Consider the following 24,279-nt stretch of genomic DNA (forward strand, 5'->3'; position numbering starts at 1 on the left):
GAAGGCAGAGGGCTACCTCAGGAAGCTGAAGAATTTTAAACCATTAAATAAAGATTTTTAAATCCCTGAAAAAATTTCCACACATAAGAATCACTCACCCAATCATGTTGATGATAAAAATTCTGCCCAAATAGTTTTTTTTTAATTATTGGAAACCTCATCCCACCCTTGGATGAGGATTCCTCAAAAATGCAAAGCCCACCTGGCTAATCCGCTTTCCCGCCAATTCTTACAGCAGCCCGGACAGAGCAGACATCCTGACCAGGCACCGCCATTGTGCTGTATCAAATCCGAAGTGAGTCCGTAGAATTAAAGCCTCTTAATGTAAAAGTGGGGGCAGCGAAAAACAGCAATTAATTAATTGATTAATGGCCTTAACAGGCCTCTTAATTGTCGGTGGACACGCTGCTGACTCTCACGTGTGCTTGCCAATTGAAATATTGCGAGTGCGTGATGGCATTGGGACGCTCGCCCTTATAGAATCGTAGCAACAGCCAGAAGAAGTCAACCAGCAATTAACCTGTAAGTACTTGAAGATGTTAGTGTGGGTGCAGCAAATGCCAGCATGCAGATCATAACGTTAATCAGTGTGCAATGCTAATTTGACATCAGTGCTGCCATTTTGGGGTTCAACACTCCAGCTGATGTTATGTTCTTATGTTAAGCAGTAAGTACTTGAATGATTAATTTAAATAGCAACTGGTGGGGTCTCCTTCCTGCTGCTTAACATAAGAATATAACATCAGCTGGAGTGTTGAGCCCCAAAATGGCAGCACTGATGTCAAATCAGCATTGCACACTGATTAACGTTACGATCTGCATGCTAGCATTAGCTGCACCCACACTAACATCTTCAGTAATATGGTATCTGACCTGATTCGTGGCAGAAATATGCCAGTGTGCATTGGATGCCATCCTGGCCCTCGAGCGGAAACCATAACACCCAAATAGTAGGCGCTGGTGAACCCAATTTTGCTCAGTATACTTTCCACATTCACCCTTGTTTCCATTAATAAAATCAATGCAATCTAGGCAGAATTGTCTGAACCAGTGCGAAAGATTAGGAAGTTTTAAATGTAAGTGAATTCCACCAAAACCATTTATTTCATCTTTTCTATGATATTTTACTCTGGTTAAGATTCAGTTCACCTGAATCAGACCCTGCCCACAAATCTCCCCATTGTGAGATTCTGCCCATGGTGCTGATTCTGTAAGCATCTACAATTGTGCTCATTTTCTTAGGTGCATAGGCATAAGTAGGCATGTTTTAAAAGTAATTTTATATCAAAGATATTTAATTTCCTAAGAACCTGACTAGTGTATGCCAACAAAACTATTAAGTGGTTCAGTATAACTTTTTTGAGTAATTTTCAGTGATTTTAAATGAGGTTACTCACAGGTGGAGGACTGCACACATATTAAAATGTTCATTTTTTATGATAAACCCATTTTCAACTCAATTAATAAAACGGCACTGGGTTACCACTCTTAACTACTTGCTAATGGAAAGATAAGAAAAAGAACTATGATGTTCTGTTCTGCTGCCTAATTGCAGAGGTCCATGGAAGATTTTACATTTGTGATTATGCACATGGCTTTTAGTGGAAATTTGAACCCTAACGATCCAGTGCAATTTGAAGCACACTTTTTTCATGCTTTCATGATTGCAATCAAAGCAGAACTGCTACTTCCAAAACAAAAACAGAATTACCTGGAAAAACTCAGCAGGTCTGGCAGCATCGGCGGAGAAGAAAAGAGTTGACGTTTCGAGTCCTCATGACCCTTCAGCAGAACTGGGTGAATCCAAGGAGAAGGGTGAAATATAAGCTGGTTTAAGATGGGGGTGGGGGGGAGGTGTTTGGGTGGGGGGAGAGAAGTGGAGGGGGGTGGTGCGGTTGTAGGGACAAGCAAGCAGTGACAGGAGCAGATAATCAAAAGATGTCACAAACAAAAGAACAAAAGAACACAGGTGTTGAAGGTGGTGATATTATCTAAACGAATGTGCTAATTAAGAATAGATGGTAGGGCACTCAATGTATAGCTCTACTGGGGGTGGGGGGCACAAAAGATTTAAAAATAATAGAAATAGGTGGGAAAAGAAAAATCTATATAAATTATTGGAAAAAACAAAAGGAAGGGGGAAGAAACAGAAAGGGGGTGGGGATAGAGGAGGGAGCTCACAATCTAAAGTTGTTGAATTCAATATTCAGTTCGGAAGGCTGTAAAGTGCCTAGTCGGAAGATGAGGTGCTGTTCCTCCAGTTTGCGTTGGGCTTCACTAGAACAATGCAGCAAGCCAAGGACAGACATGTGGGCAAGAGAGTAGGCTGGAGTGTTAAAATGGCAAGCAACAGGGAGGTTTGGGTCATTCTTGCGGACAGACCACAGGTGTTCTGCAAAGCAGTCGCCCAGTTTACGTTTGGTCTCTCCAATGTAGAGGAGACAGCATTGGGAGCAACAAATGCAGTACACTAAGTTGGGGGAAATGCAGGTGAAATGCTGCTTCACTTGAAAGGAGTGTTTGGGCCCTTGGATGGTGAGGAGAGAGGAAGTGAAGGGGCAGGTGTTGCATCTTTTGCGTGGGCATGGGGAGGTGCCATAGGTGGGTGTTGAGGAGTAGGGGGTGATGGAGGAGTGGACCAGGGTGTCCCGGAGGGAACGATCCCTACGGAATGCCGATGGGGGGGGCGAAGGGAAGATGTGTTTGGTGGTGGCATCATGCTGGAGTTGGCGGAAATGGCGGAGGATGATCCTTTGAATGCGGAGGCTGGTGGGGTGATAAGTGAGGACAAGGGGGACCCTATCATGTTTCTGGGATGAAGGAGAAGGCGTGAGGGCGGATGCGCGGGAGATGGGCCGGACATGGTTGAGGGCCCTATCAACCACCGTGGGTGGAAAACCTTGGTTAAGGAAGAAGGATGACATGTCAGAGGAACTGTTTTTGAAGGTAGCATCATCAGAACAGATGCGACGGAGGCGAAGGAACTGAGAGAATGGGATGGAGTCCTTACAGGAAGCGGGGTGTGAGGAGCTGTAGTCGAGGTAGCTGTGGGAGTCGGTAGGCTTGTAATGGATATTGGTGGACAGTCTATCACCAGATATTGAAACAGAGAGGTTATGGAAGGGAAGGGAAGTGTCAGAGATGGACCACGTGAAAATGATGGAGGGATGGAGATTGGAAGCAAAATTAATAAATTTTTCCAAGTCCCGACGAGAGCATGAAGCAGCACCGAAGTAGGGGAAGGTCAGGGTGTATAGTGAATACATGGTTGGGGCTGGGATTGGAAGATGGGGTGGGGATGGAGGGACAGGCAGGGTGGAGGGTCCTAGATGGGTGTTGGTGTCGATGAATTGATGGAGCTTGCATTCCTTAGCACTTGAGAGAAAGAGAAAAAGTTTCTTGTTGAGGCGTCGGATGAGACGAAGAATAAAATGAAACTGGAGGGATGCGCAGCTTTGAAAAAGGGTACAGCGGTGCTGCTGGAGGGAGAGGTCGAGTGTGTTCATATGGCGGCACATGGCACTGAGTGTGGATCACAGAATGCGACGGGAACAGCAGTCCGAGAAGCGTTTTATGTCCCGGAGATACCTGTAATCCTGGGTGGGTTCAAAACAAGAGGGATGGAATTTCAGTTGAAATCCATGTGGGGTAAGTCGGAAATGGAGACAGTCACTGAGAAAGGAGATATGGCTGTGAAAGCGGGTTTTAGTAAACACCTTGTCAAACACCAGGAGAGAAATGGAAAGCAATGAAGGTGAACAAGGCAAAAGAGAGATACGGAAATCTTGTCGCAGAGACGAACAAAACTTCTTCAAGGTAGGCATTTCTTGAAGAGCAGTGGCAGTCAATTAAACAGAGATAAAAACAAAAAACTGTGGATGCTAGAAATCCAAAACAAAAAATGAATTACCTGGAAAAACTCAGCAGGTCTGGCAGCATCGGCGGAGAAGAAAAGAGTTGACGTTTCGAGTCTTCATGACCCTTCAGCAGAACTAGTTGAATCCAAGGAGAGGGGTGAAATATAAGCTGGTTTAAGGTGTGGGGTGTGGGTGGTGTTTGGGTGGGGGGAGAGAAATGGAGGCGGGTGGTGTGGTTGTAGGGTCAAGCAAGCAGTGATAGGAGCAGATAATCAAAAGATGTCACAAACAAACGAACACAGAGGTGTTGAAGTTGGTGATATTATCTAAACGAATGTGCTAATTAAGAATGGATGGTAGGGCACTCAAGGTACAGCTCTACTGGGGGTGGGAGGGGCATAAAAGATTTAAAAATAATGGAAAAAGATGGGAAAAGAAAAATCTATATAAATTATTGGAAAAAACAAAAGGAAGGGGGAAGAAAAAGAAAGGGGGTGGGGATGGAGGAGGGAGCTCACGATCTAAAGTCGTTGAATTCAATATTCAGTCCGGATGGCTGTAAAGTGCCTAGTCGGAAGATGAGGTGTTGTTCCTCCAGTTTGCGTTGGGCTTCACTGGAACAATGCAGCAAGCCAAGGACAGACATGTGGGCAAGAGAGCAGGGTGGAGTGTTAAAATGGCAAGCGACAAGGAGGTTTGGGTCATTCTTGCGGACAGACCGCAGGTGTTCTGCAAAGCGGTCGCCCAGTTTACATTTGGTCTCTCCAATGTAGAGCAGACAGCATTGGGAGCAACGAATGCAGTAGACTAAGTTGGGGGAAATGCAGGTGAAATGCTGCTTCACTTGAAAGGAGTGTTTGGGCCCTTGGACGGTGAGGAGAGAGGAAGTGAAGGGGCAGGTGTTGCATCTTTTGCATGGGCATGGGGAGGTGCCGTAGGTGGGTGTTGAGGAGTAGGGGGTGATGGAGGAGTGGACCAGGGTGTCCCGGAGGGAACGATCCCTACGGAATGCCGATAGGGGGGGTGAAGGGAAGATGTGTTTGGTGGTGGCATCATGCTGGAGTTGGTGGAAATGGCAGAGGAGACCAAACGCAGACTGGGTTACCGCTTTGCAGAACACCTGCGGTCTGTCCGCAAGAATGACCCAAACCTCCCTGTCGCTTGCCATTTTAACACTCCACCCTACTCTCTTGCCCACATGTCTGTCCTTGGCTTGCTGCATTGTTCTAGTGAAGCCCAACGCAAACTGGAGGAACAGCACCTCATCTTCCGACTAGGCACTTTACAGCCTTCCAGATTGAATATTGAATTCAACAACTTTAGATTGTGAGCTCCCTCCTCCAACCCCACCCCCTTTCTGTTTCTTCCCCCTTCCTTTTGTTTTTTCCAATAATTTATCTAGATTTTTCTTTTCCCGCCTATTTCTATTATTTTTAAATCTTTTATGCCCCCCTCCCACCCCCAGTAGAGCTATACCTTGAGTGCCCTACCATCCATTCTTAATTAGCACATTCGTTTAGATAATATCACCAACCTCAACACCTCTGTGTTCTTTTGTTCTTTTGTCTGTGACGTCTTTTGATTATCTGCTCATATCACTGCTTGCTTGTCCCTACAACCACACCTCCCCCCTCCACTTCTCTCCCCCCACCCAAACACTGTCCCCACCCCCCCCCCCCCACCTTAAACCAGCTTATATTTCACCCCTCTCCTTGGATTCACCCAGTTCTGCTGAAGGGTCATGAGGACTCGAAACATCAACTCTTTTCTTCTCCGCCGATGCTGCCGGACCTGCTGAGTTTTTCCAGGTAATTCTGTTTTTGTTTTGGATTTCCAGCATCTGCAGTTTATTGTTTTTATATCTTTTTGTTTTTATATCTTACTGCTACTTCCAAAGTGTTTTTTAGGTTTCCGCAGTTCCACTTTACCTTAATTAAATTTTGAATAATTTCTTGACATCACATGTTTTCATGTCTACTGTTGTTTCTCTGTAGTTTGTGGCTTAAGACATAAAGTTGATCAAAGCATTCTCCTGCTGCAGAAGCTGTCCTGATCCTGACAGACTTTTAGTCATAGAGTCATAGAGGTCTACAGCACAGAAAAGGGCCCTTCGGCCCATCGAGTCTGCACTGGCCAAACAAGTGCCTAACTTGCTGATTAACCCTCCTACATTCAAGTCTAAATCATTTATATATATCACAGACAGCAAGGGACCCAACACTGATCCCTGTGGAACCCCACTGGACACAGGCATCCAGTCACAAAAACACCCCTTGACCATCACCCTCTGCTTCCTGTCACTCAGCCAATTCTGGATCCAATTTGCCAAATTGCCTTGGATCTCATAGGCTCTTACCTTTGTTATCAATCTTCCATGTGGGACCTTATCAAAAGCCTTGCTGAAGTCCAAGTAGACTACGTCAGATGCATTGCCCTCATCTACACACCTGCTCACCTCTTTGAAAATTCAATCAAATTGGTCAGACATGACCTCCCCGTAACAAAACCATGCTGACTGTCCTTGATTAATCTCTGCCTATCCAAGTATAGATTAATTCTGTTCCTCAGAATTGCTTCCAATAGTTTCTCCACCACTAAGGTTAGACTGACTGGCCTGTAGTTCCCTGGTTTATCCCTTCTTGAATAATGGTACCACATTGGCTGTCCTCCAGTCCTCTGGCACCTCTCCTGTGGCCAGAGAGAAATTGAAAATTATTGCCTCTGCAGGTAGCCCTTGTCTCCAAGGAACCAACCCTGCAGCCTCTGTGGACCTTGGAAGACTGCAGGGATCTGTGAGCGACTCAGGATGTAGTCGTCGTGCACACTCTCTGGAAACTGTGCGCATACCTGCAGGATGCGTTTCTGGTGGTCACATACCAGTTGCACGTTCAGTGAGTGGAAGCCCTTGCAGTTTATGAAGCCCACTGAGTGTTTCCTCTGTCTTCTATGGTCTCTGTAGGCTATCAGGCATACAGCTAGGTCACCAGGATCCACGATCCTGACATGGTCCTCCTGCAGCTTGAAAGAGAGAGAGAGAGACGTGGTTATCATGGCTGTACTTAGCACCTTTCCTGGTCCTGAATGACCTCCACTTAATGCTTCCCGGAGAGTGCTGGTCACTCCTCGGATGGCCAGAGATGAGTGTGCTGCATGACTGCCCTGTCAACTTGTGACATGGGGGACACTAGTCCAAACCAGGATGCTGAGATTGTAAGGGACTGTGAGCACCTCCAGCAGTGACTGCTACATGGCCACCGTTGGCGAGGAGATTGTACAGCTGTGCAGTCCAATTGCTCCGCAGACCAATAAAGTGGTGGCGGACTCAAAGTCTGTGCCAGGAGGTGGGGGGGTGCGGGGGGGGGGGGGGGGGGGGGGGGGTAAGGTATGGAGCACCTGGTGGCCCTTTGCTGCCTCCGTGTTGTTTGCAATTGTGGGCAGGCTAGGAGCCCAACCCCAATCACATCACTGTGGCTGCGTCTGATCTGTCTCAGTCGCAGAGGCATGGTCAGTTTATACATGTCCGCGGGAAAGTACGCCAACGTGTTTCACAACAGTACTTGGGGAAACTAAGCTGAGTGAGCAGCAACATTCTCCACAGCTTGCCCGTTGTGGCCACATGGATAATGTGTGGCCACTTCCCCCACTTACTCTGACCCCCACCTCAATTGCCCATGCGCGGGATGCAGCGCCAGGGCAGTATTTGACCCCCCACCCCTCAGCGGTCACTTCCGAGGCTGGCCAGCACTTGCCCCCTGACATCCTCACTCCTCAGCAGTCATCAGTTTTGAGGCCAGGCATCAGTTTCTCCCATGCACCCCCCCGTCGTTACCCCCCACCCTCCCCAGCGCCCCTGAGGCCTGTAAACAACGGGCAAGCTGTGGAGAATGTTGCTGCTCACTCAGCTTAGTTTCCCCAAGTGCTGTTGTGAAACACGTCGGCGTACTTTCCCGCGGACATGGACGGACGATAAGGCGGGGTTCCAAGAGCCTGGCGGAATGGCCTTTTAATTATACGCTAATGCATTACAATTAGCTCCCCACCGACCAATGGCGGGAAACGCGGCCCGCCGTTGGGCTGAGCGGAAGATTGCGACCTGCCTTCACGCTGTCATATTTTCTGAGCACGCCACCTACCACGCTCACTGCCAGCAGGTTCGGAAAATTCCACTCGTCTCCTAAAGTCGCAGAAAGGTGTTGTAGGTATCGGGTTGTAAACATTTACTTCTAAGATGAAAGGAAGTTGAGGTCAAGGATCGCCACTTAGCAATTCTACCTGGGTGCAAGGTTAATGTGTTTCATTTTGCTATAGGGATGAGGGCAGAGGAAATGTTTTTTGAAATCATATTGCAGTGTTCTTTACAAATCAATGAATACCACAGACAGACCACAGAGGTTCTGTGTAATCCACAGAGAGAAAAGGCTGCTTGACTTTGCAAGCTACTGCAGCCAAATGCAGGAGGGATACGGTCTCTAGTCAAAGAGACGCATCCTGTTGCCTTCTATAGATTCCAGGGGCTGAATTTTCCCCCCATCGGGGGGGAAGTTGATGGGCGAGCGCGCTTCTGATCGGTGCCCCTGATTGGAGGCGCGGCGCCATTTTTTCCTAAGTGCAGCCTCAGAGAGATTGGCACATAATGTCAAAAAATAGAAATGTAAAATTTCCCTAACATGTCCCCTCATGTGACAATGTCACATGAATTGGGACCTGTCCATAATTTTCCCAAAAACTTCATTAAATTTTTTTAAAAGCTACCTGAAACCTCATCCCGCCTTTGGATGAGGTTCATGCTTTTTCTACTTTGCGCCAGGCTCCTGGCCTGCCTGCCAACCTTAAAGTTGGAGGGCAAGCCCTTTAATTACATAATTGACTCTGTCAATGGCCTCAATTGGAGCTCCCCCCGACGTCACTGCGCATCATTTTAAGCGTCAGCGAACGGACCCGCCCCGCTTGCCGACATGTAAAATCCCGCCCCAGGAGATTTGTTTTGGCATGGCCAGGGGAGCAGAGGAATCATTGGAACAGACTTTATTGTTGGTAGTGGATTTAAGGAACTCTGAAAACTGAGGATAACACTTGGCAAGGGTCACTTGAAGGTACTACTTAGCTGAACAGGGAAATGGGAACCCATTGGAAGCAAGGAGCAACTGTGGACTAAAATCAAAAAAACTGCGGATGCTGGAAATCCAAAACAAAAACAAAAACAGAATTACCTGGAAAAACTCAGCAGGTCTGGCAGCATCGGCGGAGAAGAAAAGAGTTGACGTTTCGAGTCCTCATGACCCTTCGACAGAACTTGAGTTCGAGTCCAAGAAAGAGTTGAAATATAAGCTGGTTTAAGGTGTGTGTGTGTGGGGGGCGGAGAGAGAGAGAGAGAGAGGTGGAGTGGGGGTGTGGTTGTAGGGACAAACAAGCAGTGATAGAAGCAGATCATCAAAAGATGTCAACAACAATAATACAAAAGAACACATAGGTGTTAAAGTTAAAGTTGGTGATATTATCTAAACGAATGTGCTAATTAAGAATGGATGGTAGGGCACTCAAGGTATAGCTCTAGTGGGGGTGGGGAGATCATAAAAGATGTAAAAAAAAAATTAAATAAATAAATATTTTTTTTTTCTTTTTCTCTTTTTATAATGGAAATAGGTGGGAAAAGGAAAATCTATATAATTTATTGGGAAAAAAAAGAAAAGGGAGGGGGAAACAGAAAGGGGGTGGGGATGGGGGAGGGAGCTCACGACCTAAAGTTGTTGAATTCAATATTCAGTCCGGATGGCTGTAAAGTGCCTAGTCGGAAGATGAGGTGTTGTTCCTCCAGTTTGCGTTGGGCTTCACTGGAACAATGCAGCAAGCCAAGGACAGACATGTGGGCAAGAGAGCAGGGTGGAGTGTTAAAATGGCAAGCGACAAGGAGGTTTGGGTCATTCTTGCGGACAGACCGCAGGTGTTCTGCAAAGCGGTCGCCCAGTTTACGTTTGGTCTCTCCAATGTAGAGGAGACCACATTGGGAGCAACGAATGCAGTAGACTAAGTTGGGGGGAATGCAAGTGAAATGCTGCTTCACTTGAAAGGAGTGTTTGGGTCCTTGGACGGTGAGGAGAGAGGAAGTGAAGGGGCAGGTGTTGCATCTTTTGCGTATGCAATGGGAGGTGCCGTCGGTGGGTGTTGAGGAGTAGGGGGTAATGGAGGAGTGGACCGGAGGGAGCGATCCCTACGGAATGCCGATAGGGGGGGTGAAGGGAAGATGTGTTTGGTGGTGGCATCATGCTGGAGTTGGCGTAAATGGCGGAGGATGATCCTTTGAATGTGGAGGCCGATGGGGTGATAAGTGAGGACAAGGGGGACCCTATCATGTTTCTGGGAGGGAGGAGAAGACGTGAGGGCAGATGCACGGGAGATGGGCCGGACACGGTTGAGGGCCCTGTCAACGACCGTGGGTGGAAAACCTCGGTTAAGGAAGAAGGATGACATGTCAGAGGAACTGTTTTTGAAAGTAGGATCAACGGAACAGATGCGACGGAGGCAAAGGAACTGAGAGAATGGGATGGAGTCCTTACAGGAAGCAGGGTGTGAGGAGCTGTAGTCGAGATAGCTGTGGGAGTCGGTGGGTTTGTAATGGATATTGGTGGACAGTCTATCACCAGAGATTGAGACAGAGAGGTCAAGGAAGGGAAGGGAAGTGTCAGAGATGGACCACGTGAAAATGATGGAGGGGTGGAGATTGGAAGCAAAATTAATAAGTTTTTCCAAGTCCCAACGAGAGCATGAAGTGGCACCGAAGTAATCATCGATGTACCGGAGAAAGAGTTGTGGAAGGGGGCCGGAGTAGGACTGGAACAAGGAATGTTCCACATACCCCATAAAGAGACAGGCATAGCTGGGGCCCATGCGGGTACCCATAGCCACACCTTTTATTTGGAGGAAGTGAGAGGAGTTGAAGGAGAAATTGTTCAGCGTGAGAACAAGTTCAGCCAGACGGAGGAGAGTAGTTGTGGATGGGGATTGTTCGGGCCTCTGTTCGAGGAAGAAGCTAAGGGCCCTCAGACCATCCTGGTGGGGGATGGAGGTGTAGAGGGATTGGACGTCCATGGTGAAGAGGAAGCGGTTGGGGCCAGGGAACTGGAAATTGTTGATGTGACGTAAGGTGTCAGAGGAATCACGGATGTAGGTGGGAAGGGACTGGACAAGGGGAGAGAGAAGGGAGTCAAGATAACGAGAAATGAGTTCTGTGGGGCAGGAGCAAGCTGAGACGATCGGTCTACCGGGGCAGTTCTGTTTGTGGATTTTGGGTAGGAGATAGAAGCGGGCCATCCGAGGTTGGGTGACTATCAGGTTGGAAGCTGTGGGAGGGAGATCCCCAGAGGAGATGAGGTCAGTGACAGTCCTGGAAACAATGGCTTGATGTTCAGTGGTGGGGTCATGGTCCAGGGAGAGGTAGGAGGAAGTGTTTGCGAGTTGACGCTCAGCCTCCGCGAGGTAGAGGTCAGTGCGCCATAACAACAGCACCACCCTTGTCAGCGGGTTTGATGACAATGTCAGGGTTGGACCTGAGAGAATGGAGTGCAGTAAGTTCAGAGAGACACAGGTTAGAATGGGTGAGAGGAGCAGAGAAATTGAGACGACTAATGTCGTGCCGACAGTTCTCAATGAAAAGATCAAGAGAAGGTAAGAATCCAGAGGGAGGGGTCCAGGTGGAGGGAGAATATTGGAGATGGGTAAAAGGATCCGTTGAACTGGGAGAGGACTCCTGCCCAAAGAAGTGAGCCCGGAGACGAAGACGGCGGAAGAAGAGTTCAGCATCATGCCGAGCCCGAAATTCATTGAGGTGAGGGCGTAAGGGTATGAAACTAAGTCCTTTGCTGAGCACTGAACGTTCAGCATCGGAGAGGGGAAGGTCAGGGGTATAGTGAATACACGGCTGGGGTTGGGATTGGAAGATGGGGTGGGGACGGAGGGACAGGTCGGGGTGGAGGGTCCTAGATGGGTGTTGGTGTCGATGAGTTGTTGGAGCTTGCGTTCCTTAGCACTTGAGAGAAAGAGAAAAAGTTTCTTGTTGAGGCGTCGGATGAGCCGAAGGATAAAATGAAACTGGGGGCACGCGCAGCTTTGAAAAAGGGTACGGCGGTGCTGCTGGAGGGAGAGGTTGAGTGTGTTCATATGGCGGCGCATGGCACTGAGTGTGGATTTCAGAATGTGACGGGAACAGAAGTCCGAGAAACGTTTTATGTCCCGGAGATACCTGTAATCCTGGGTGGGTTCGAAACATGAGGGGTGGAATTTCAGTTGAAATCCACGTGGGGTAAGTCGGAGATGGAGACAGTCACTGAGAAAGGAGATGTGGCTGTGAAAGCGGGTTTTAGTAAACACCTTATCAAACACCAGATGGGAAATGGAAAGCAAGGAAGGTGAGCAGGGCAAAAGACAGATACGGAAATCTTTTCGCAGAGAGGAACAGAACTTCTTCAAGGAGGTAGGCATTTCTTGAAGAGCAGTGGCAGTCAATTAAACACAGAGAAAAAAAAAAACTGCGGATGCTGGAAATCCAAAACAAAAACAAAAACAGAATTACCTGGAAAAACTCAGCAGGACTGGCAGCATCGGCGGAGAAGAAAAGAGTTGACGTTTCAAGTCCTCATGACCCTTCGCATGCAACTGTGGACTGTTTGCTATAAGGATTGTAATTCTGCGGAGAGTGTGATGAGCAGTAATTATAAAAGGGGAATGTTTCTCCCTGTAGTTTCAAGGATAAGTTGCCTATGAAAGGAAAGTCACGTTTATTCATTCCTGCTTTTACCCATTTCTTACAATAAAAGTTTTAAAATGTAGAATCTTGACCTTTCATTCTTTCAGGTGTTAATTGGAAGTTTGAATTTCTTTTTTAAAGTTATCAGTCTCTATGGAAATTGTAACAAATGAGATTAAATGATCCTTGGATATTAAAATAACCTGGGACTTGTTCCTGGAACACTGGGTGAATTTCTAACTCACACCAGAGCAAAAAGGCACTGAGTTAAAATTGGGTCATAATTATTTATAACCTGAAACCCCATTAACACTAAGAAGTAATTTTTACTGACTGCAGTGGGTAACCAGAGTGATGGGTTGGAGATTAACACTCAAAACGTTCCAGTGACTAGGTATTCATTTCTTTGCACCAATATCATCACTGTTAAAGCAATTTTCTTTTATGCAGTTTCTACAGTATAAGGCATTTGAACTTGATTTACTGGACCACAAATAAATTATTTTAAAATTCATTACCTTTACTAACTGACTGCTAATGTCATTATAAACTGACTAAATAATTCATGGCAGTTCCAATAAACAAGCTAAAAGATAACTTGCATTCCAATAATAAAAATAAGTATGGCAGGAATTGCACAGAACTGAAGTTGTGAGATTTATCACTGAATACAAATCAGTTAGAAAGGACATGAAAACAATTTTTACATGGTTCAATATCCAACTGATTTGATAAACAGAACTCTCTAAAGTAATACAAAAGGAAATTCATTCAACACTGAGTAGCACTATAGATTGCATGGTAATCCAAGTAAACTGAGTTCTGTAGATATAAAATTTCCTTTACCTTTTTCTTCTGCCAACTGAATAACCTACTTACATTGTCTTTTTATTTATTCATGTAAAATAAAATTCACAGTGAATGAAGGATGTTTTAAAGTGTAGGTCAGAATATACATATCTGATAGGAGATCATTTGATTGAAGGCAATTGATCTTTTTATTTGAATGATATTTGGCATTTTATTCAAGATGTTTCTTGCATGTCTAGTAGAACAGAAATTTTGTATTAACTGCAAGGCTTCTGTAGAATCTAGGTCATCTATCTGTGGGCATTGTTAACTCTTTAGATGAGTGATTTTACAGCTATTGCCCATATTTGGTGAGTTTTATTTAAAATGCAGATTTTAAAAAATTTCTTACATAAAATTATTGGGCAGACTTTTGAGCTCAGTAGGAGCGGGCAGGAGTCTGACTGCCGCCCATGATATCAGGCTGGCGTGTCAATTAACTTTTTTAATTCCAGATTTTTATTGATTTCAAATTTCACCATCTGCCATGGTGGGATTTGAACCCAGGTCCCCAGAGCATTACCCTGGGGCTCTGGAATACCAGTCCAGTGACAATGCCACCACCTCCCCAATGTCTTATCTTGCATCCATCTACAAAAAGAATGATAAAAAAGAGGGACTTTATGTTCAATAATCAGCCATCTATATTATGTCATCATTTTTTTAAAAGAACATTCTAGTTCCATTTCGTAGGATGAAAGTATAGGTTCCAAATTATATTTAGTTACTACACTAGACAAGTTCCTGACTTGGATATTGGAATACAAAATTTGGAGGTGTTGCAAACAGTGAGGATAATACCAACCAACTGCAACAGAACATGGATAGGCTTGCAGAATGGGCAGACAAATGTCATGTGGAATTTCAGACCCTACAGAGAATTGTGAGGTACTGCATTTTTGCAGAAGGGATTGCGAGATGCAATATAAACCTAATGGTATATTTCTAAAGAGTGCTCAGTGATAGAGGTACCTGAGGCTTCATGTGTGTAGGTCCTTGGAAATAACAGGACATACATATTGAGAGAGCAGTTAGCAAAACATGTGGGTTTCATAAATAGAGGTATTGAGTACAAAAGCAGGGGAATTATTAAAGCCCTGGCTCAGCCATAACTAGAGTATTGCGTCCAGTTCTGGTCATCACTCTTTAGGGAGGATGTGAGGGCCCTTGTGAGGGGGCAGAGGGGATTTATCAAAATGGTTCCAGGGATGAGGGCTTTTAGCTACAAGACTAGGTTGAAGAAGCTGATCGTGTTCTCCTTGGAGTAAAGAAGATTGAGGAGAGATTTGATTGATCTCTACAAGATTAGGACAGTTTAGACAGCGTAGATAAAGAAATGCTGTTTCCATTAACTGAAGGAATAAGGACTAGGGGCACAGATTCAAGGTTTTGGGCAATGAATACAGGGGGATGGGAGGAAGGACTTTTTTACCCAGCAAATGGTGATGGCCTGGAACTTCCTGTCTACAAATGTGGTGGAAACGGTGACCATCAATGATTTCAAAAAGAAATTGCATGGGTACTTGAGGAAAATAAACTTGCCCGGCTCAGGGGATAAAGCAGGTAAATAGGACTGACTGGATTACTCCACAGGGAGGAGGCATGGACTCAATAGGCTGAATGTCCTCCTGTGCTGTAATGACTGTGTAGGCTGAATTTTTGTTTGCTAGTACAATTGCTCTGTTGAAAGAAAATGCAAATTGGGAACACAAACATGCCAACGTCGGAACCGACTGGGTGATTTTTGAGGAGGCAGTTAATTAAGTGGCTCCAAACTTACCTCTACCAAAGTGGATTGAGGTGGGAACATGCCTGCAAACCAGCACGCCACTTGGCCACTTCAGTTTTCTGGCCCCCCCCACCTCCGGCCCCACCTCCAGCATGATTTGTAAATCCTGCCCCATGACTCTTGACCAGAATTTTCCAGCAACCTCCACGGTGGGGCCAGCAAGCCATTGAAATCTTCATTCACATCCATGGGACCGGAAGAGGGCTGGAAAATTCCGGCCTATGATGCTGAAATATTTTAGGAATAATTCCTGTTGTAAATTCTGTTCTTATTATTCTAATACATAATCGAATTATAATAAAATATTATTGTTATTGTGGAATTTTATCTATAATCCCCTTGAAGGATTACCCAAAATGGCTGTCATGTCTAAAAGATTATATCCAATTAATCATAATGACATTTAAATGCCATTTTTGCTCTTCCCCGTTGTCTGGGGAAAGTGCTTTACAGCCAAGCTTCTATCAGAAACATTGTAAAATCATTTGTGCCTATGGCTGGAATTTTCTAACCCCGTTGGTGTTGGTTGTCATGGCAGGTGGGGGAACAATATGGTGAGATGGCCAAAAATTGGTTTTACTCTGTTGTGAAACGAGTTTGTGATCGTCCGCTCCACCCGTCAATGATGGGCCATGTTTCCCGCCACCGCACGTTGGGAACGTTATTTTAATACATTTGCATCTAATTATAAGCCCTGCTCGCCAGAATCATACCCCCATGCTGGGTCATCCAGGCATGCCAGTGTGATTGCACGCCAACATGTTTCACAACTGAACATAAGCGACGTGCACCTGACGAGTTGCATTTGGCTCGGGACTTCAAGGTTTGTTTGCCTACCTTGCTTCATAAAGCACTCGCGGTCATCAGCGCTGGGCAGCACCACATCACTTTTAGGTGGGCTTATGGGCAGGTTACCCACTGGACCAGCTGTAAGGTAAGGGTGGCTTTTCATTGGCTGCAGGGCTAGGGCTTGCTTGGGGAAGTGGGGTGAAGTGGCCTCAGGCAAGGGAAGAGGCTGCGTGGTGAGGGCTGTACTAGGGAATCGGGGTATCACAGGGTGTGTGTGTGTGTGGGGGTTCATGTTGACCTCAAGTGGCCTCAAGATGGTGAGGGCTGAGGAGGCTGTTTCCAGAGGAGATGAGGTCAGATTGAGATGTGAGGGTGTGTTTGAGAGAATAAATGATGTTGTCCGTTGAACTGGCAGTGATGCCAGTAAATGTGTGATGGCCTTGTGAGTGTGTGAGTTTAGAGTGATAAGATGGTTACCTTACCCTGGCGACATGGATGAGATCATTTATCCGTTTTCTGCATTGGATGGTCAATCTCTTGTGTGCAGCAATGCCACCTCTGTCACCACCTCCCCAATGTTGTGACTGATGGGCCTCCTGCGGCCAGAGTGAGGGTGGAGGACATCGTGGTGGACCTCCACGGCATCCAGAAGGCTTCCCAGGGATGCATCACTGAACTGGGGGCTGCAGGCTTTGTTTTTGGGGCCATGTCTTCACTGGAGCAGTCCTGGGCTGCAAGCATTGAGAAGTATGCTCGTGGATGCTGTTTAAAGATGGCGTCATGCGTGAGGGAGGGCAAGGTAATGGCGTGGCAGGCAAACAGGAAGCCGGCCCCCCCAGCGAGACGGCGTGTTTCCTGTGGCTGCACAATTAATGAGGTGGGGATGGGATGATAAGACGCTAAAACTCGCCATTGCAGCCGGTGGGTAAAATGACGTTTTTCTCCACTTGCTACCGCGCCTTGTGCAGCTCTGGGATTCCGTCCAATGGCCAGGATTTTGTCTTCGTCAGGTGGGCTCGGCAGGAGTGGTCAGGAATCCGATCGCCGCCCATGATCGGGCCGCGACCACAGTTTCACGGTGATGGGCCAGTTAAGGCCCACCCAGCGTGAAACAGGTGCTGCAGCGCTTCAGTGTTGCCTGTGTGGGTGGTGGGGTGGGGGGTGGGGGGGGGTATGCGGGGTGAGGGGGGTGGAAGAGGGTGAGTGGGGAACTTCGCACATGCGCAAGGGTGTGCACAGGAAAAGCTCCCTGAGGCACAGAGCTGCCTCAGGGAGATGAAGATTTATGAAAATAAAAAATAAAGAATTTTAAAGTGTTAAAAAACATGTGTGACCAGGGACATGTTATTAATGAAAAGTTAGAATTTTTATTTTATTCTTAATTGCTGTTGGAAATCTCATCCCGCCCATGGACGAGGTTTCCTAAAAAATGCAAAGGCTTCTTGTCCTTTTCGCCTGCCTGTTAATCGTAAGGTTGGAGGGGCAGTGAAAAGTTACATTTAATTGGTACTTTAATGGCCTTAATAGACCTGTTCATTGTCGGCGGGCACGGCGCCGACTCCCACTGACTGAGATATTGCCCGAGTGAGCGATGATGTCGGGACGCACGTCATTTTACGCTCTTGCGGGTGTGGCCCGCGCCCACCCGATGAGCGAAAAGTTCTGGGCTATGTGTTTTATCCTGGCAAAACAGTTGCAGATTCCTGGTGGAAACAGCATAACGTGCCTGCAGTGCTGGACTCACCCAGCAGTAGGTGGTACAGCATGAAACAGCGTTTGGAAGCGCTATTTAAAAGGTACTCAACTCATCTCTATGGGCAGGATCATCGGGTGGGTGTGGCGAATGGGCCCAGGAACGGTCGCGAAGCCGGCCGCTGCCCGTGATTGGGACCTGACATCGACTTCACGCTGGCTGGCCAATTAACGGCCATGTGACTTTGTCACATGAGCAAGGATGTGTTATAAATGACATTTCAACTTTTAAAAAATGTTTAACTCTTGTTGGAAACCCCATCCCGCCCATGGATGAGGTTTCATAAAAAATCCGAAGGCCATCTGGCCGATTCACCTGCCCACCAACCATAAGGCACGCTCGCCCACCGACTGAAAATCGTGTGAGCGCGCAATGATGTTGGGACGCTCACTAACGTTATCGCACGTCATTTTACACTCAAGCGGGCCGGGGGCACACCTGCCCACTCAGCGAAAAATTCAGCCCTATTTATTTGAATCTGTTTCTAATTCATCCATTTGGATTTTTCAGATTTTTTCTTGCCTTGGAATCACCGTATTTTTGCCTCAAAACCTGAAAGAAGCTCAGGGAGGATCTACATTCGTTAAAATGGGAGTCATCCTGACCACTGGAGACTGGTTGGAGGAAGAGGAGGACGTTGAGCAGCAACAATATGTCTGGGGACCTCAAAGAGCTGTAGTTGGGGTTCTGAAACCCAAAGGAAGAGCGGTGCTTGCAGGCACCTTTACGCTGCCCATAGAGTATTTCAGCTCAAAGTTATTTATCTTCAGTTTTACAGGGAGTAATGCATCAGGAGGCTGCACATATCCAATGATCCTGTTCAAGACCTGTGCAACCTCTTATAGCAGCAACCAACCCTCACAGCTGGCCACATGAGAGTGAAAGGGACTATAGTCCTTACTTTTTTCACCTCAGTCTCTTTATGGACTGCAGCAGCAACTTTCAGTCACCTTAGTCTGTGCTCCGAACCTGTCATGGAACAGTTCATTGCTGCCCTCTTTGCCATAGCTGAGCCCTATAACAATCCCTGTGAATGCCCACAACCAGCAGGAAATTACCATAAGGACTTTCTGCCTTGGCGGGCTTCCCACAAGTACAGGATGTGATTGACTGTAAATCATCAAATCATCTCTCAATAACCCAGAACACAAATGACTTCCATTTCCTTCAAGTTTAGCTGTTGAATGTGGCACCACATGTATCATGCAGGTTTGTGTCCACTTTCCTCCCATGTAGTCTACATACTATGCCCGACCATCATGCTCACAATCTTTCACCCAGCTCAGCAAATCAGAGGCTGGTTGCTTGGGGCAAGAATCCCTTCCTTGCACCTCATTCATGGCACCTCTATGAATCTGGCTGATGATGCTCACTACCTGAATGGAGATACAACCTGAGCCATGGGACCATTTCATTTACCAGACCATTGGACTGCTCAAATAATGCTGGACAGGCTTACGGTCATCCTGCAGCACACCCCATGGAGATGGCCTTAGATTGTGGTCACCTGCTGCCCTCTGCAAACTTGTTGCTGCAAAAGGGACAGCAATTTAAGTGTGCACAACATGTTTCCTCATCTGATGAGTAAGACTTTGATGACAGCAACAATGGTGAAGATGAAGGCCAGAGGTCTTCAGCAACAAATTATTAATCAGCATTTCATCTGGTCTATTCTGTTTCCACCCCTTACGTCATTCACACATTAACTGTCCTCAACACTATCTCTACCAGTTCTTCCATCCTGAAATAAATCTCTGACCAACGTTGACACACATAACACTTGACAAAGTTGCAAATTCAAAAGCTGCTTTTTAAAAAAATGGCTATCTGAAATGGCATTAAATAATATTCTCACAGACGTGTTAACCCATAGCGCTTTGAATTTTTTTCCTATTCTGGAGGTCCTATGAGGAGCTCCCCACTAGCTCCAGCATGGGTGGTGGAAAGCTACTTATGTTCAGTTAAGGCCCTTTGTGATTCTCAAGTCTGGCAGCCTCTCGGTGCATTGTTCTGGGAAGGTTGGGCTGCAGATTGTAGCATCTTGGTTGCCGCCAGGGCAGTCAGGCCCAGATGGCTCTCTGGCAGCATGCTCTTGCTTGTGACATGCCACTGTCCAAAAAAACACCCAGCAGCGATACACATTTACAATGAATTAAATGACACTTTGTTGTTTAAAAAAGACTTTCGTTTATATAATGCCATCCACAACCTCAGGATATCCCAAAGCATTTAACAGTCAATGAGGTACTTTGAAAGAGTACTTACTTTGTAATGTAGGAAAAGAGTTGCATTCAATCTGTGAATGAACAGCAGACTGGACAGCAGACTCACCAGAAATTCCACTCTCCAATTGGGCAAGCTACTCATCATTGCTGGATGCTCATGGGTAGCTTACCAATGAAAACTGGTAAATGAAGCCTGACTGTCAAAATAGTTCAGACTTTCTGCTGTAGGCAGCCCAATTGCCCTGCACAGTCCATCTGTAAACAGTGAAAATCTAGCCAATTTAATCAGTTTTTTACAGGACAGTATGACAACCCTCTATTTTTCTTGAAATGCTGAGGAATAGGATGAGGGAAAACCCAGTGCAGACCCAAGGCCATGTCTCTCTCCAGAATATGTGTTTTCAATTGTTTCAGCCTGCATTGCTTAAAACGTGACATATATTAGCTAAATGGTTTGATTCTCATAACTGTGTCTTGCACTCTATCTGAACCTGAGAAAAATTGATGTTGAGCAACAGATGGGCTTGGAGGATAAATACCAACATCACTGGTTGGTCTGAATAGTCTTGTGCTATTTCTAAAGGCAAATGTCCACTTTACAGTTGCTGATGAAGCTCCAAGTATAAGTATGACAGCTGTTGAATGTTATTACCTAAGGGCTGAGTAAGAAGCAATAAGCATATAACTTTCCCATTACTCCCATTAAATTAAAATATGATATGCCTTTACTCGAAATCATCTGTAATAGCTACTATGTAATAGACAATTGGCAGGATGATCTAAGGATACTGACACCCTGCTCAGAACTGGACCAATGTCTATCAAACTGATGAAATTCCAGCTTCAGATCTTCCACTGAATACAGGTTCATATTTCTGACAAGTTAGAGCAACCTCTGTTTTTGTTACAAATGCTGATAAGCAATCAAATCATAGGTGTGGTCAATTCATTTGAGATGTTAAAGGCATTTTTCCCATGGTAAACTAAACTGTTTCAAGGGGGAATGCAGGAGCTCATTAAATCATTTTTCTAAATTGTACAAAAATAATTATTGTTCAGGTTTATACTGATCATTTTCATCTTAAATGCCAATAAGTCACAAAAATACAGTTAATGAGGAAAAACAAAATGCTAATTTGGTAAGCAAACAGGATTTAACTGGTAAGTGATCCCATGGGAACAGCTTCTTGTGTCCTCGCTGAAGAAATATCTTGCATGTTTGTTCAATTTTGATTTGCTTCAACACCTCAAGCAGCAATGTGCTGTGCTGTCATTATATAGATGAGTACCTGTTACATTTATACTTAACCTTGCATATTACATTAAATGCAGCTCAGCAAAGAACTAGTATACTAATTAAAAACAAAACAGAATTACCTGGAAAAACTCAGCAGGTCTGGCAGCATCGGTGGAGAAGAAAAGAGTTGACGTTTCGAGTCCTCATGACCCTTCAACAGAACTAGGTGAATCCAAGGAAGGGGTGAAATATAAGCTGGTTTAAGGTGTGTGGGGAGGGGGAGTGGGTTCGGGTGGGGGGAGAGAAGTGGAGGGGGGTGGTGTGGTTGTAGGGACAAACAAGCAGTGATAGAAGCATACTATACTAATTAAGTTGCTAGCTACCCATATCTTGCAGGATAAGAAAAGAATTACTTGCATGTACATGGGGCCTTATCATTGCTTTGAAGTGGAGTGATTGCTATATAGACAAATAAGAGTTAAAAGGGGGTGTGATTAGCTCAGTTGGCTAGGTGGCTAGCATGTGGTTCAGAATAACACCAACAGCACGAGATTTGATCCCTGTTCTGCCTGAGGCAGACTTGGCACCTGCCTCCTTGTCCTGCCCTGAAGAAAAATCACAGCATAAGCTATGGTTTGGCAACCCTTGAATAATCAACCTGGAGAAGGAGGACTAAATATTTAGATTCACTTTTTAGGTAATCTCTTTCCTAATGTCACCCCCCCCCCCCTCCCCCATGAGGATGTGCGTTAAGGACAGTTAGTACCCAAATATGTAGCACGAGATTTATCCACCATAGTGGCTGTCATACATATTCTGAGTAGGACCTTCGCTGCATTGAAAGGAGATAACCATTGTGTAGCTGATGAGAAAACTAAGGTTTAGCATGATAGCTTCTGAAAGTAATTGACTGGAGGATGATTCTGACCAATGACTCGATTATTCAGGGAGTTATGCCTACTATGAGATGAACAGCTGTTCTGAAGCTCTGTGTCTGCAATTGGTGGAACCACTTTTCAAAGAGGAATAGTGTGTGTTCATGGTGTAATTGGGATGGTGGTGGGAATGTGCTTATCTATTTATGTTGGATTCCTTATCATGCTGCATGTGTGGAGTTATTCATGTTTACAGCCTAACAAGGGCTCCAACCAGCTCACATCAGTTAGCTAACAACATTCGAGTGAGTATTTTTCTTTATTAGAGTCCACGTGATATTAGTTAGCCAAGCAATGGACAACAGGAAGCAAATCAATCCTTTGTGGCAATCTTAGCAATGTACTGAGTCAGTTAGGTCCGGAGTATTCCAATACATTTTTGATGATTGACCAGCTAGTTTGCATTGTTAATGGGATTTCGAGTCATGTACTCATCTATGTGGCTTGAGATTCTTCCAGTTGACTAATGATAACCTGCAAATCAATGTCCTAACGGTACTCATTGAGCAATGTCATAATGGATAGGGTGATACTAGATGGACAAGAAATAGGAAGCTGCATTGTTTTGGTTAGCTAAACTGCAGCAATATCCCTGTGCATAATTGGGAATTCCTAAGCCTTGGCTTTTGCCAAACTTGTCTGAACAATGTGCTAAGTTTAAGTGGGATGTGAGACTGGCAAAGAATGTGCTTTCTATATCAGGCAAATAGGAGATCCATTACCATAACGATGGGCTTCCACAGGAATCTGATATCTCAAGTGGAGAGATTGTTGTCACGTAGGCCTGGATAATATGGCCTGGATGCTCAGCTTCACCTGCGAGTGCTAAAGATCTTCTCATAAGGATTTGGAATAAAGTGATGAGTAACTCTCATTCACAGCACTGGAGTTGAACATGAAAATGATAGGTGCATCTCAAAATGTTCTACACAGGTGCTTCCAATGATATAAAAGGAGATTTTCACTGAGGAAACCTAGGATGAGAACTGCTCGAAGATTTTATTTGGAGGGTGGGTAAAGGACCTACTATCCAGGGCTTCAAGCATACCATGACTGACCAAAACAATCACTGGCTTTGAAAAAAATCAAGTGCAATTATTTCATTTTCAACATAACGCCGTATAACTAAACATTTCAGTTGGTTTGAACTGATTGGACAAAGAGCCATGCAATCAAAGATGAATGGATTTCATGCATTGCCTTTTTCCTTTGCAGATTGAAAATATTTCTTGCTCCAAAATGTAAAGAATCTAGTCGGAGTTGATTACTTTTACTGAAATTTAATAAAGTTCATTGGTAGGGATCTAGTTTGCCTAAGGTTAATGATAACAGTGACCTCTGTAGTTTTCTGCAAAGTTTGTCATTTAGCTGTGATTTATGAATGAGTTGTCAAGTTTAGCTATGAATGCATAAAACATTTGGTATGATGTAGGTATAACTTTTTAAAAATCCATTTTATTAGCTTATGGGGTTATTGTTTTGGAAGGATGAGATCAGTTGGGCTAAAGGGCTTTTTTCATCTAAACCTATCTTGTGATTTATGGGCTTACCATGTGAAATTGCCAAAAAAAACAACAGGGATGTCTAAAAGGGCTTACAAATAATGAACGAATAGTACACTCAGAATTTTTGAATAGAAAATTACATTATTTGGCCTCACTACCCTGCCTGTAAATACCAGTCATTGCTCCTCTCCCTTAAGTTTTAGCTTACAGAAGAATTGTCTAGTGGCAACAGATGAAATAAAATGCATGCATGTGTGATTGTGTTTTGTTCTCATTGTAGATGGATGAGATAAAATTAAAAGACAGAGCAGTCTACGTGCTGGAAAAAGAGCTGGGGGCTCAGGCTGGGCATGCTCAGAGACTCCAGCTCCAAAAAGAGGCTTTAGATGAACAACTTACCCAGGTCAAAGAGGCTGAAGCATGGGAAAAACGACATCTGAGTAGCCCGAAAAGGGAACTTCCTTGCGCAAGTGGTGCAGGAGACGCCTCAGATCATTCAGGAAGCCCTGTAAGCACTTTCACATACATGGTCTCTAACTGCCCTCTTCAACAAATTCTGTAACAAAATCTTGATGAGGGGCATATTTATACCTGCTGCTT

At 45.3% G+C, this 24,279-nt stretch overlaps 1 protein-coding gene across 1 annotated transcript in view; it reads left to right on the forward strand.

The window, feature by feature from the left end:
* The window catches only part of jakmip3 (Janus kinase and microtubule interacting protein 3), a 312,142-nt gene that overhangs the window by 196,395 nt on the left and 91,468 nt on the right, over positions 1-24,279 (forward strand). Inside the window, exon 4 of the mRNA XM_041209730.1 lies at positions 23,960-24,187. Coding sequence (XP_041065664.1) covers positions 23,960-24,187 — 228 coding nt within the window. The remainder of the gene's footprint in view (positions 1-23,959; positions 24,188-24,279) is intronic.

Source organism: Carcharodon carcharias, chromosome 17 (assembly GCF_017639515.1).
Source record: "Carcharodon carcharias isolate sCarCar2 chromosome 17, sCarCar2.pri, whole genome shotgun sequence".
Taxonomy (NCBI): Eukaryota; Metazoa; Chordata; class Chondrichthyes; order Lamniformes; family Lamnidae; genus Carcharodon; species Carcharodon carcharias.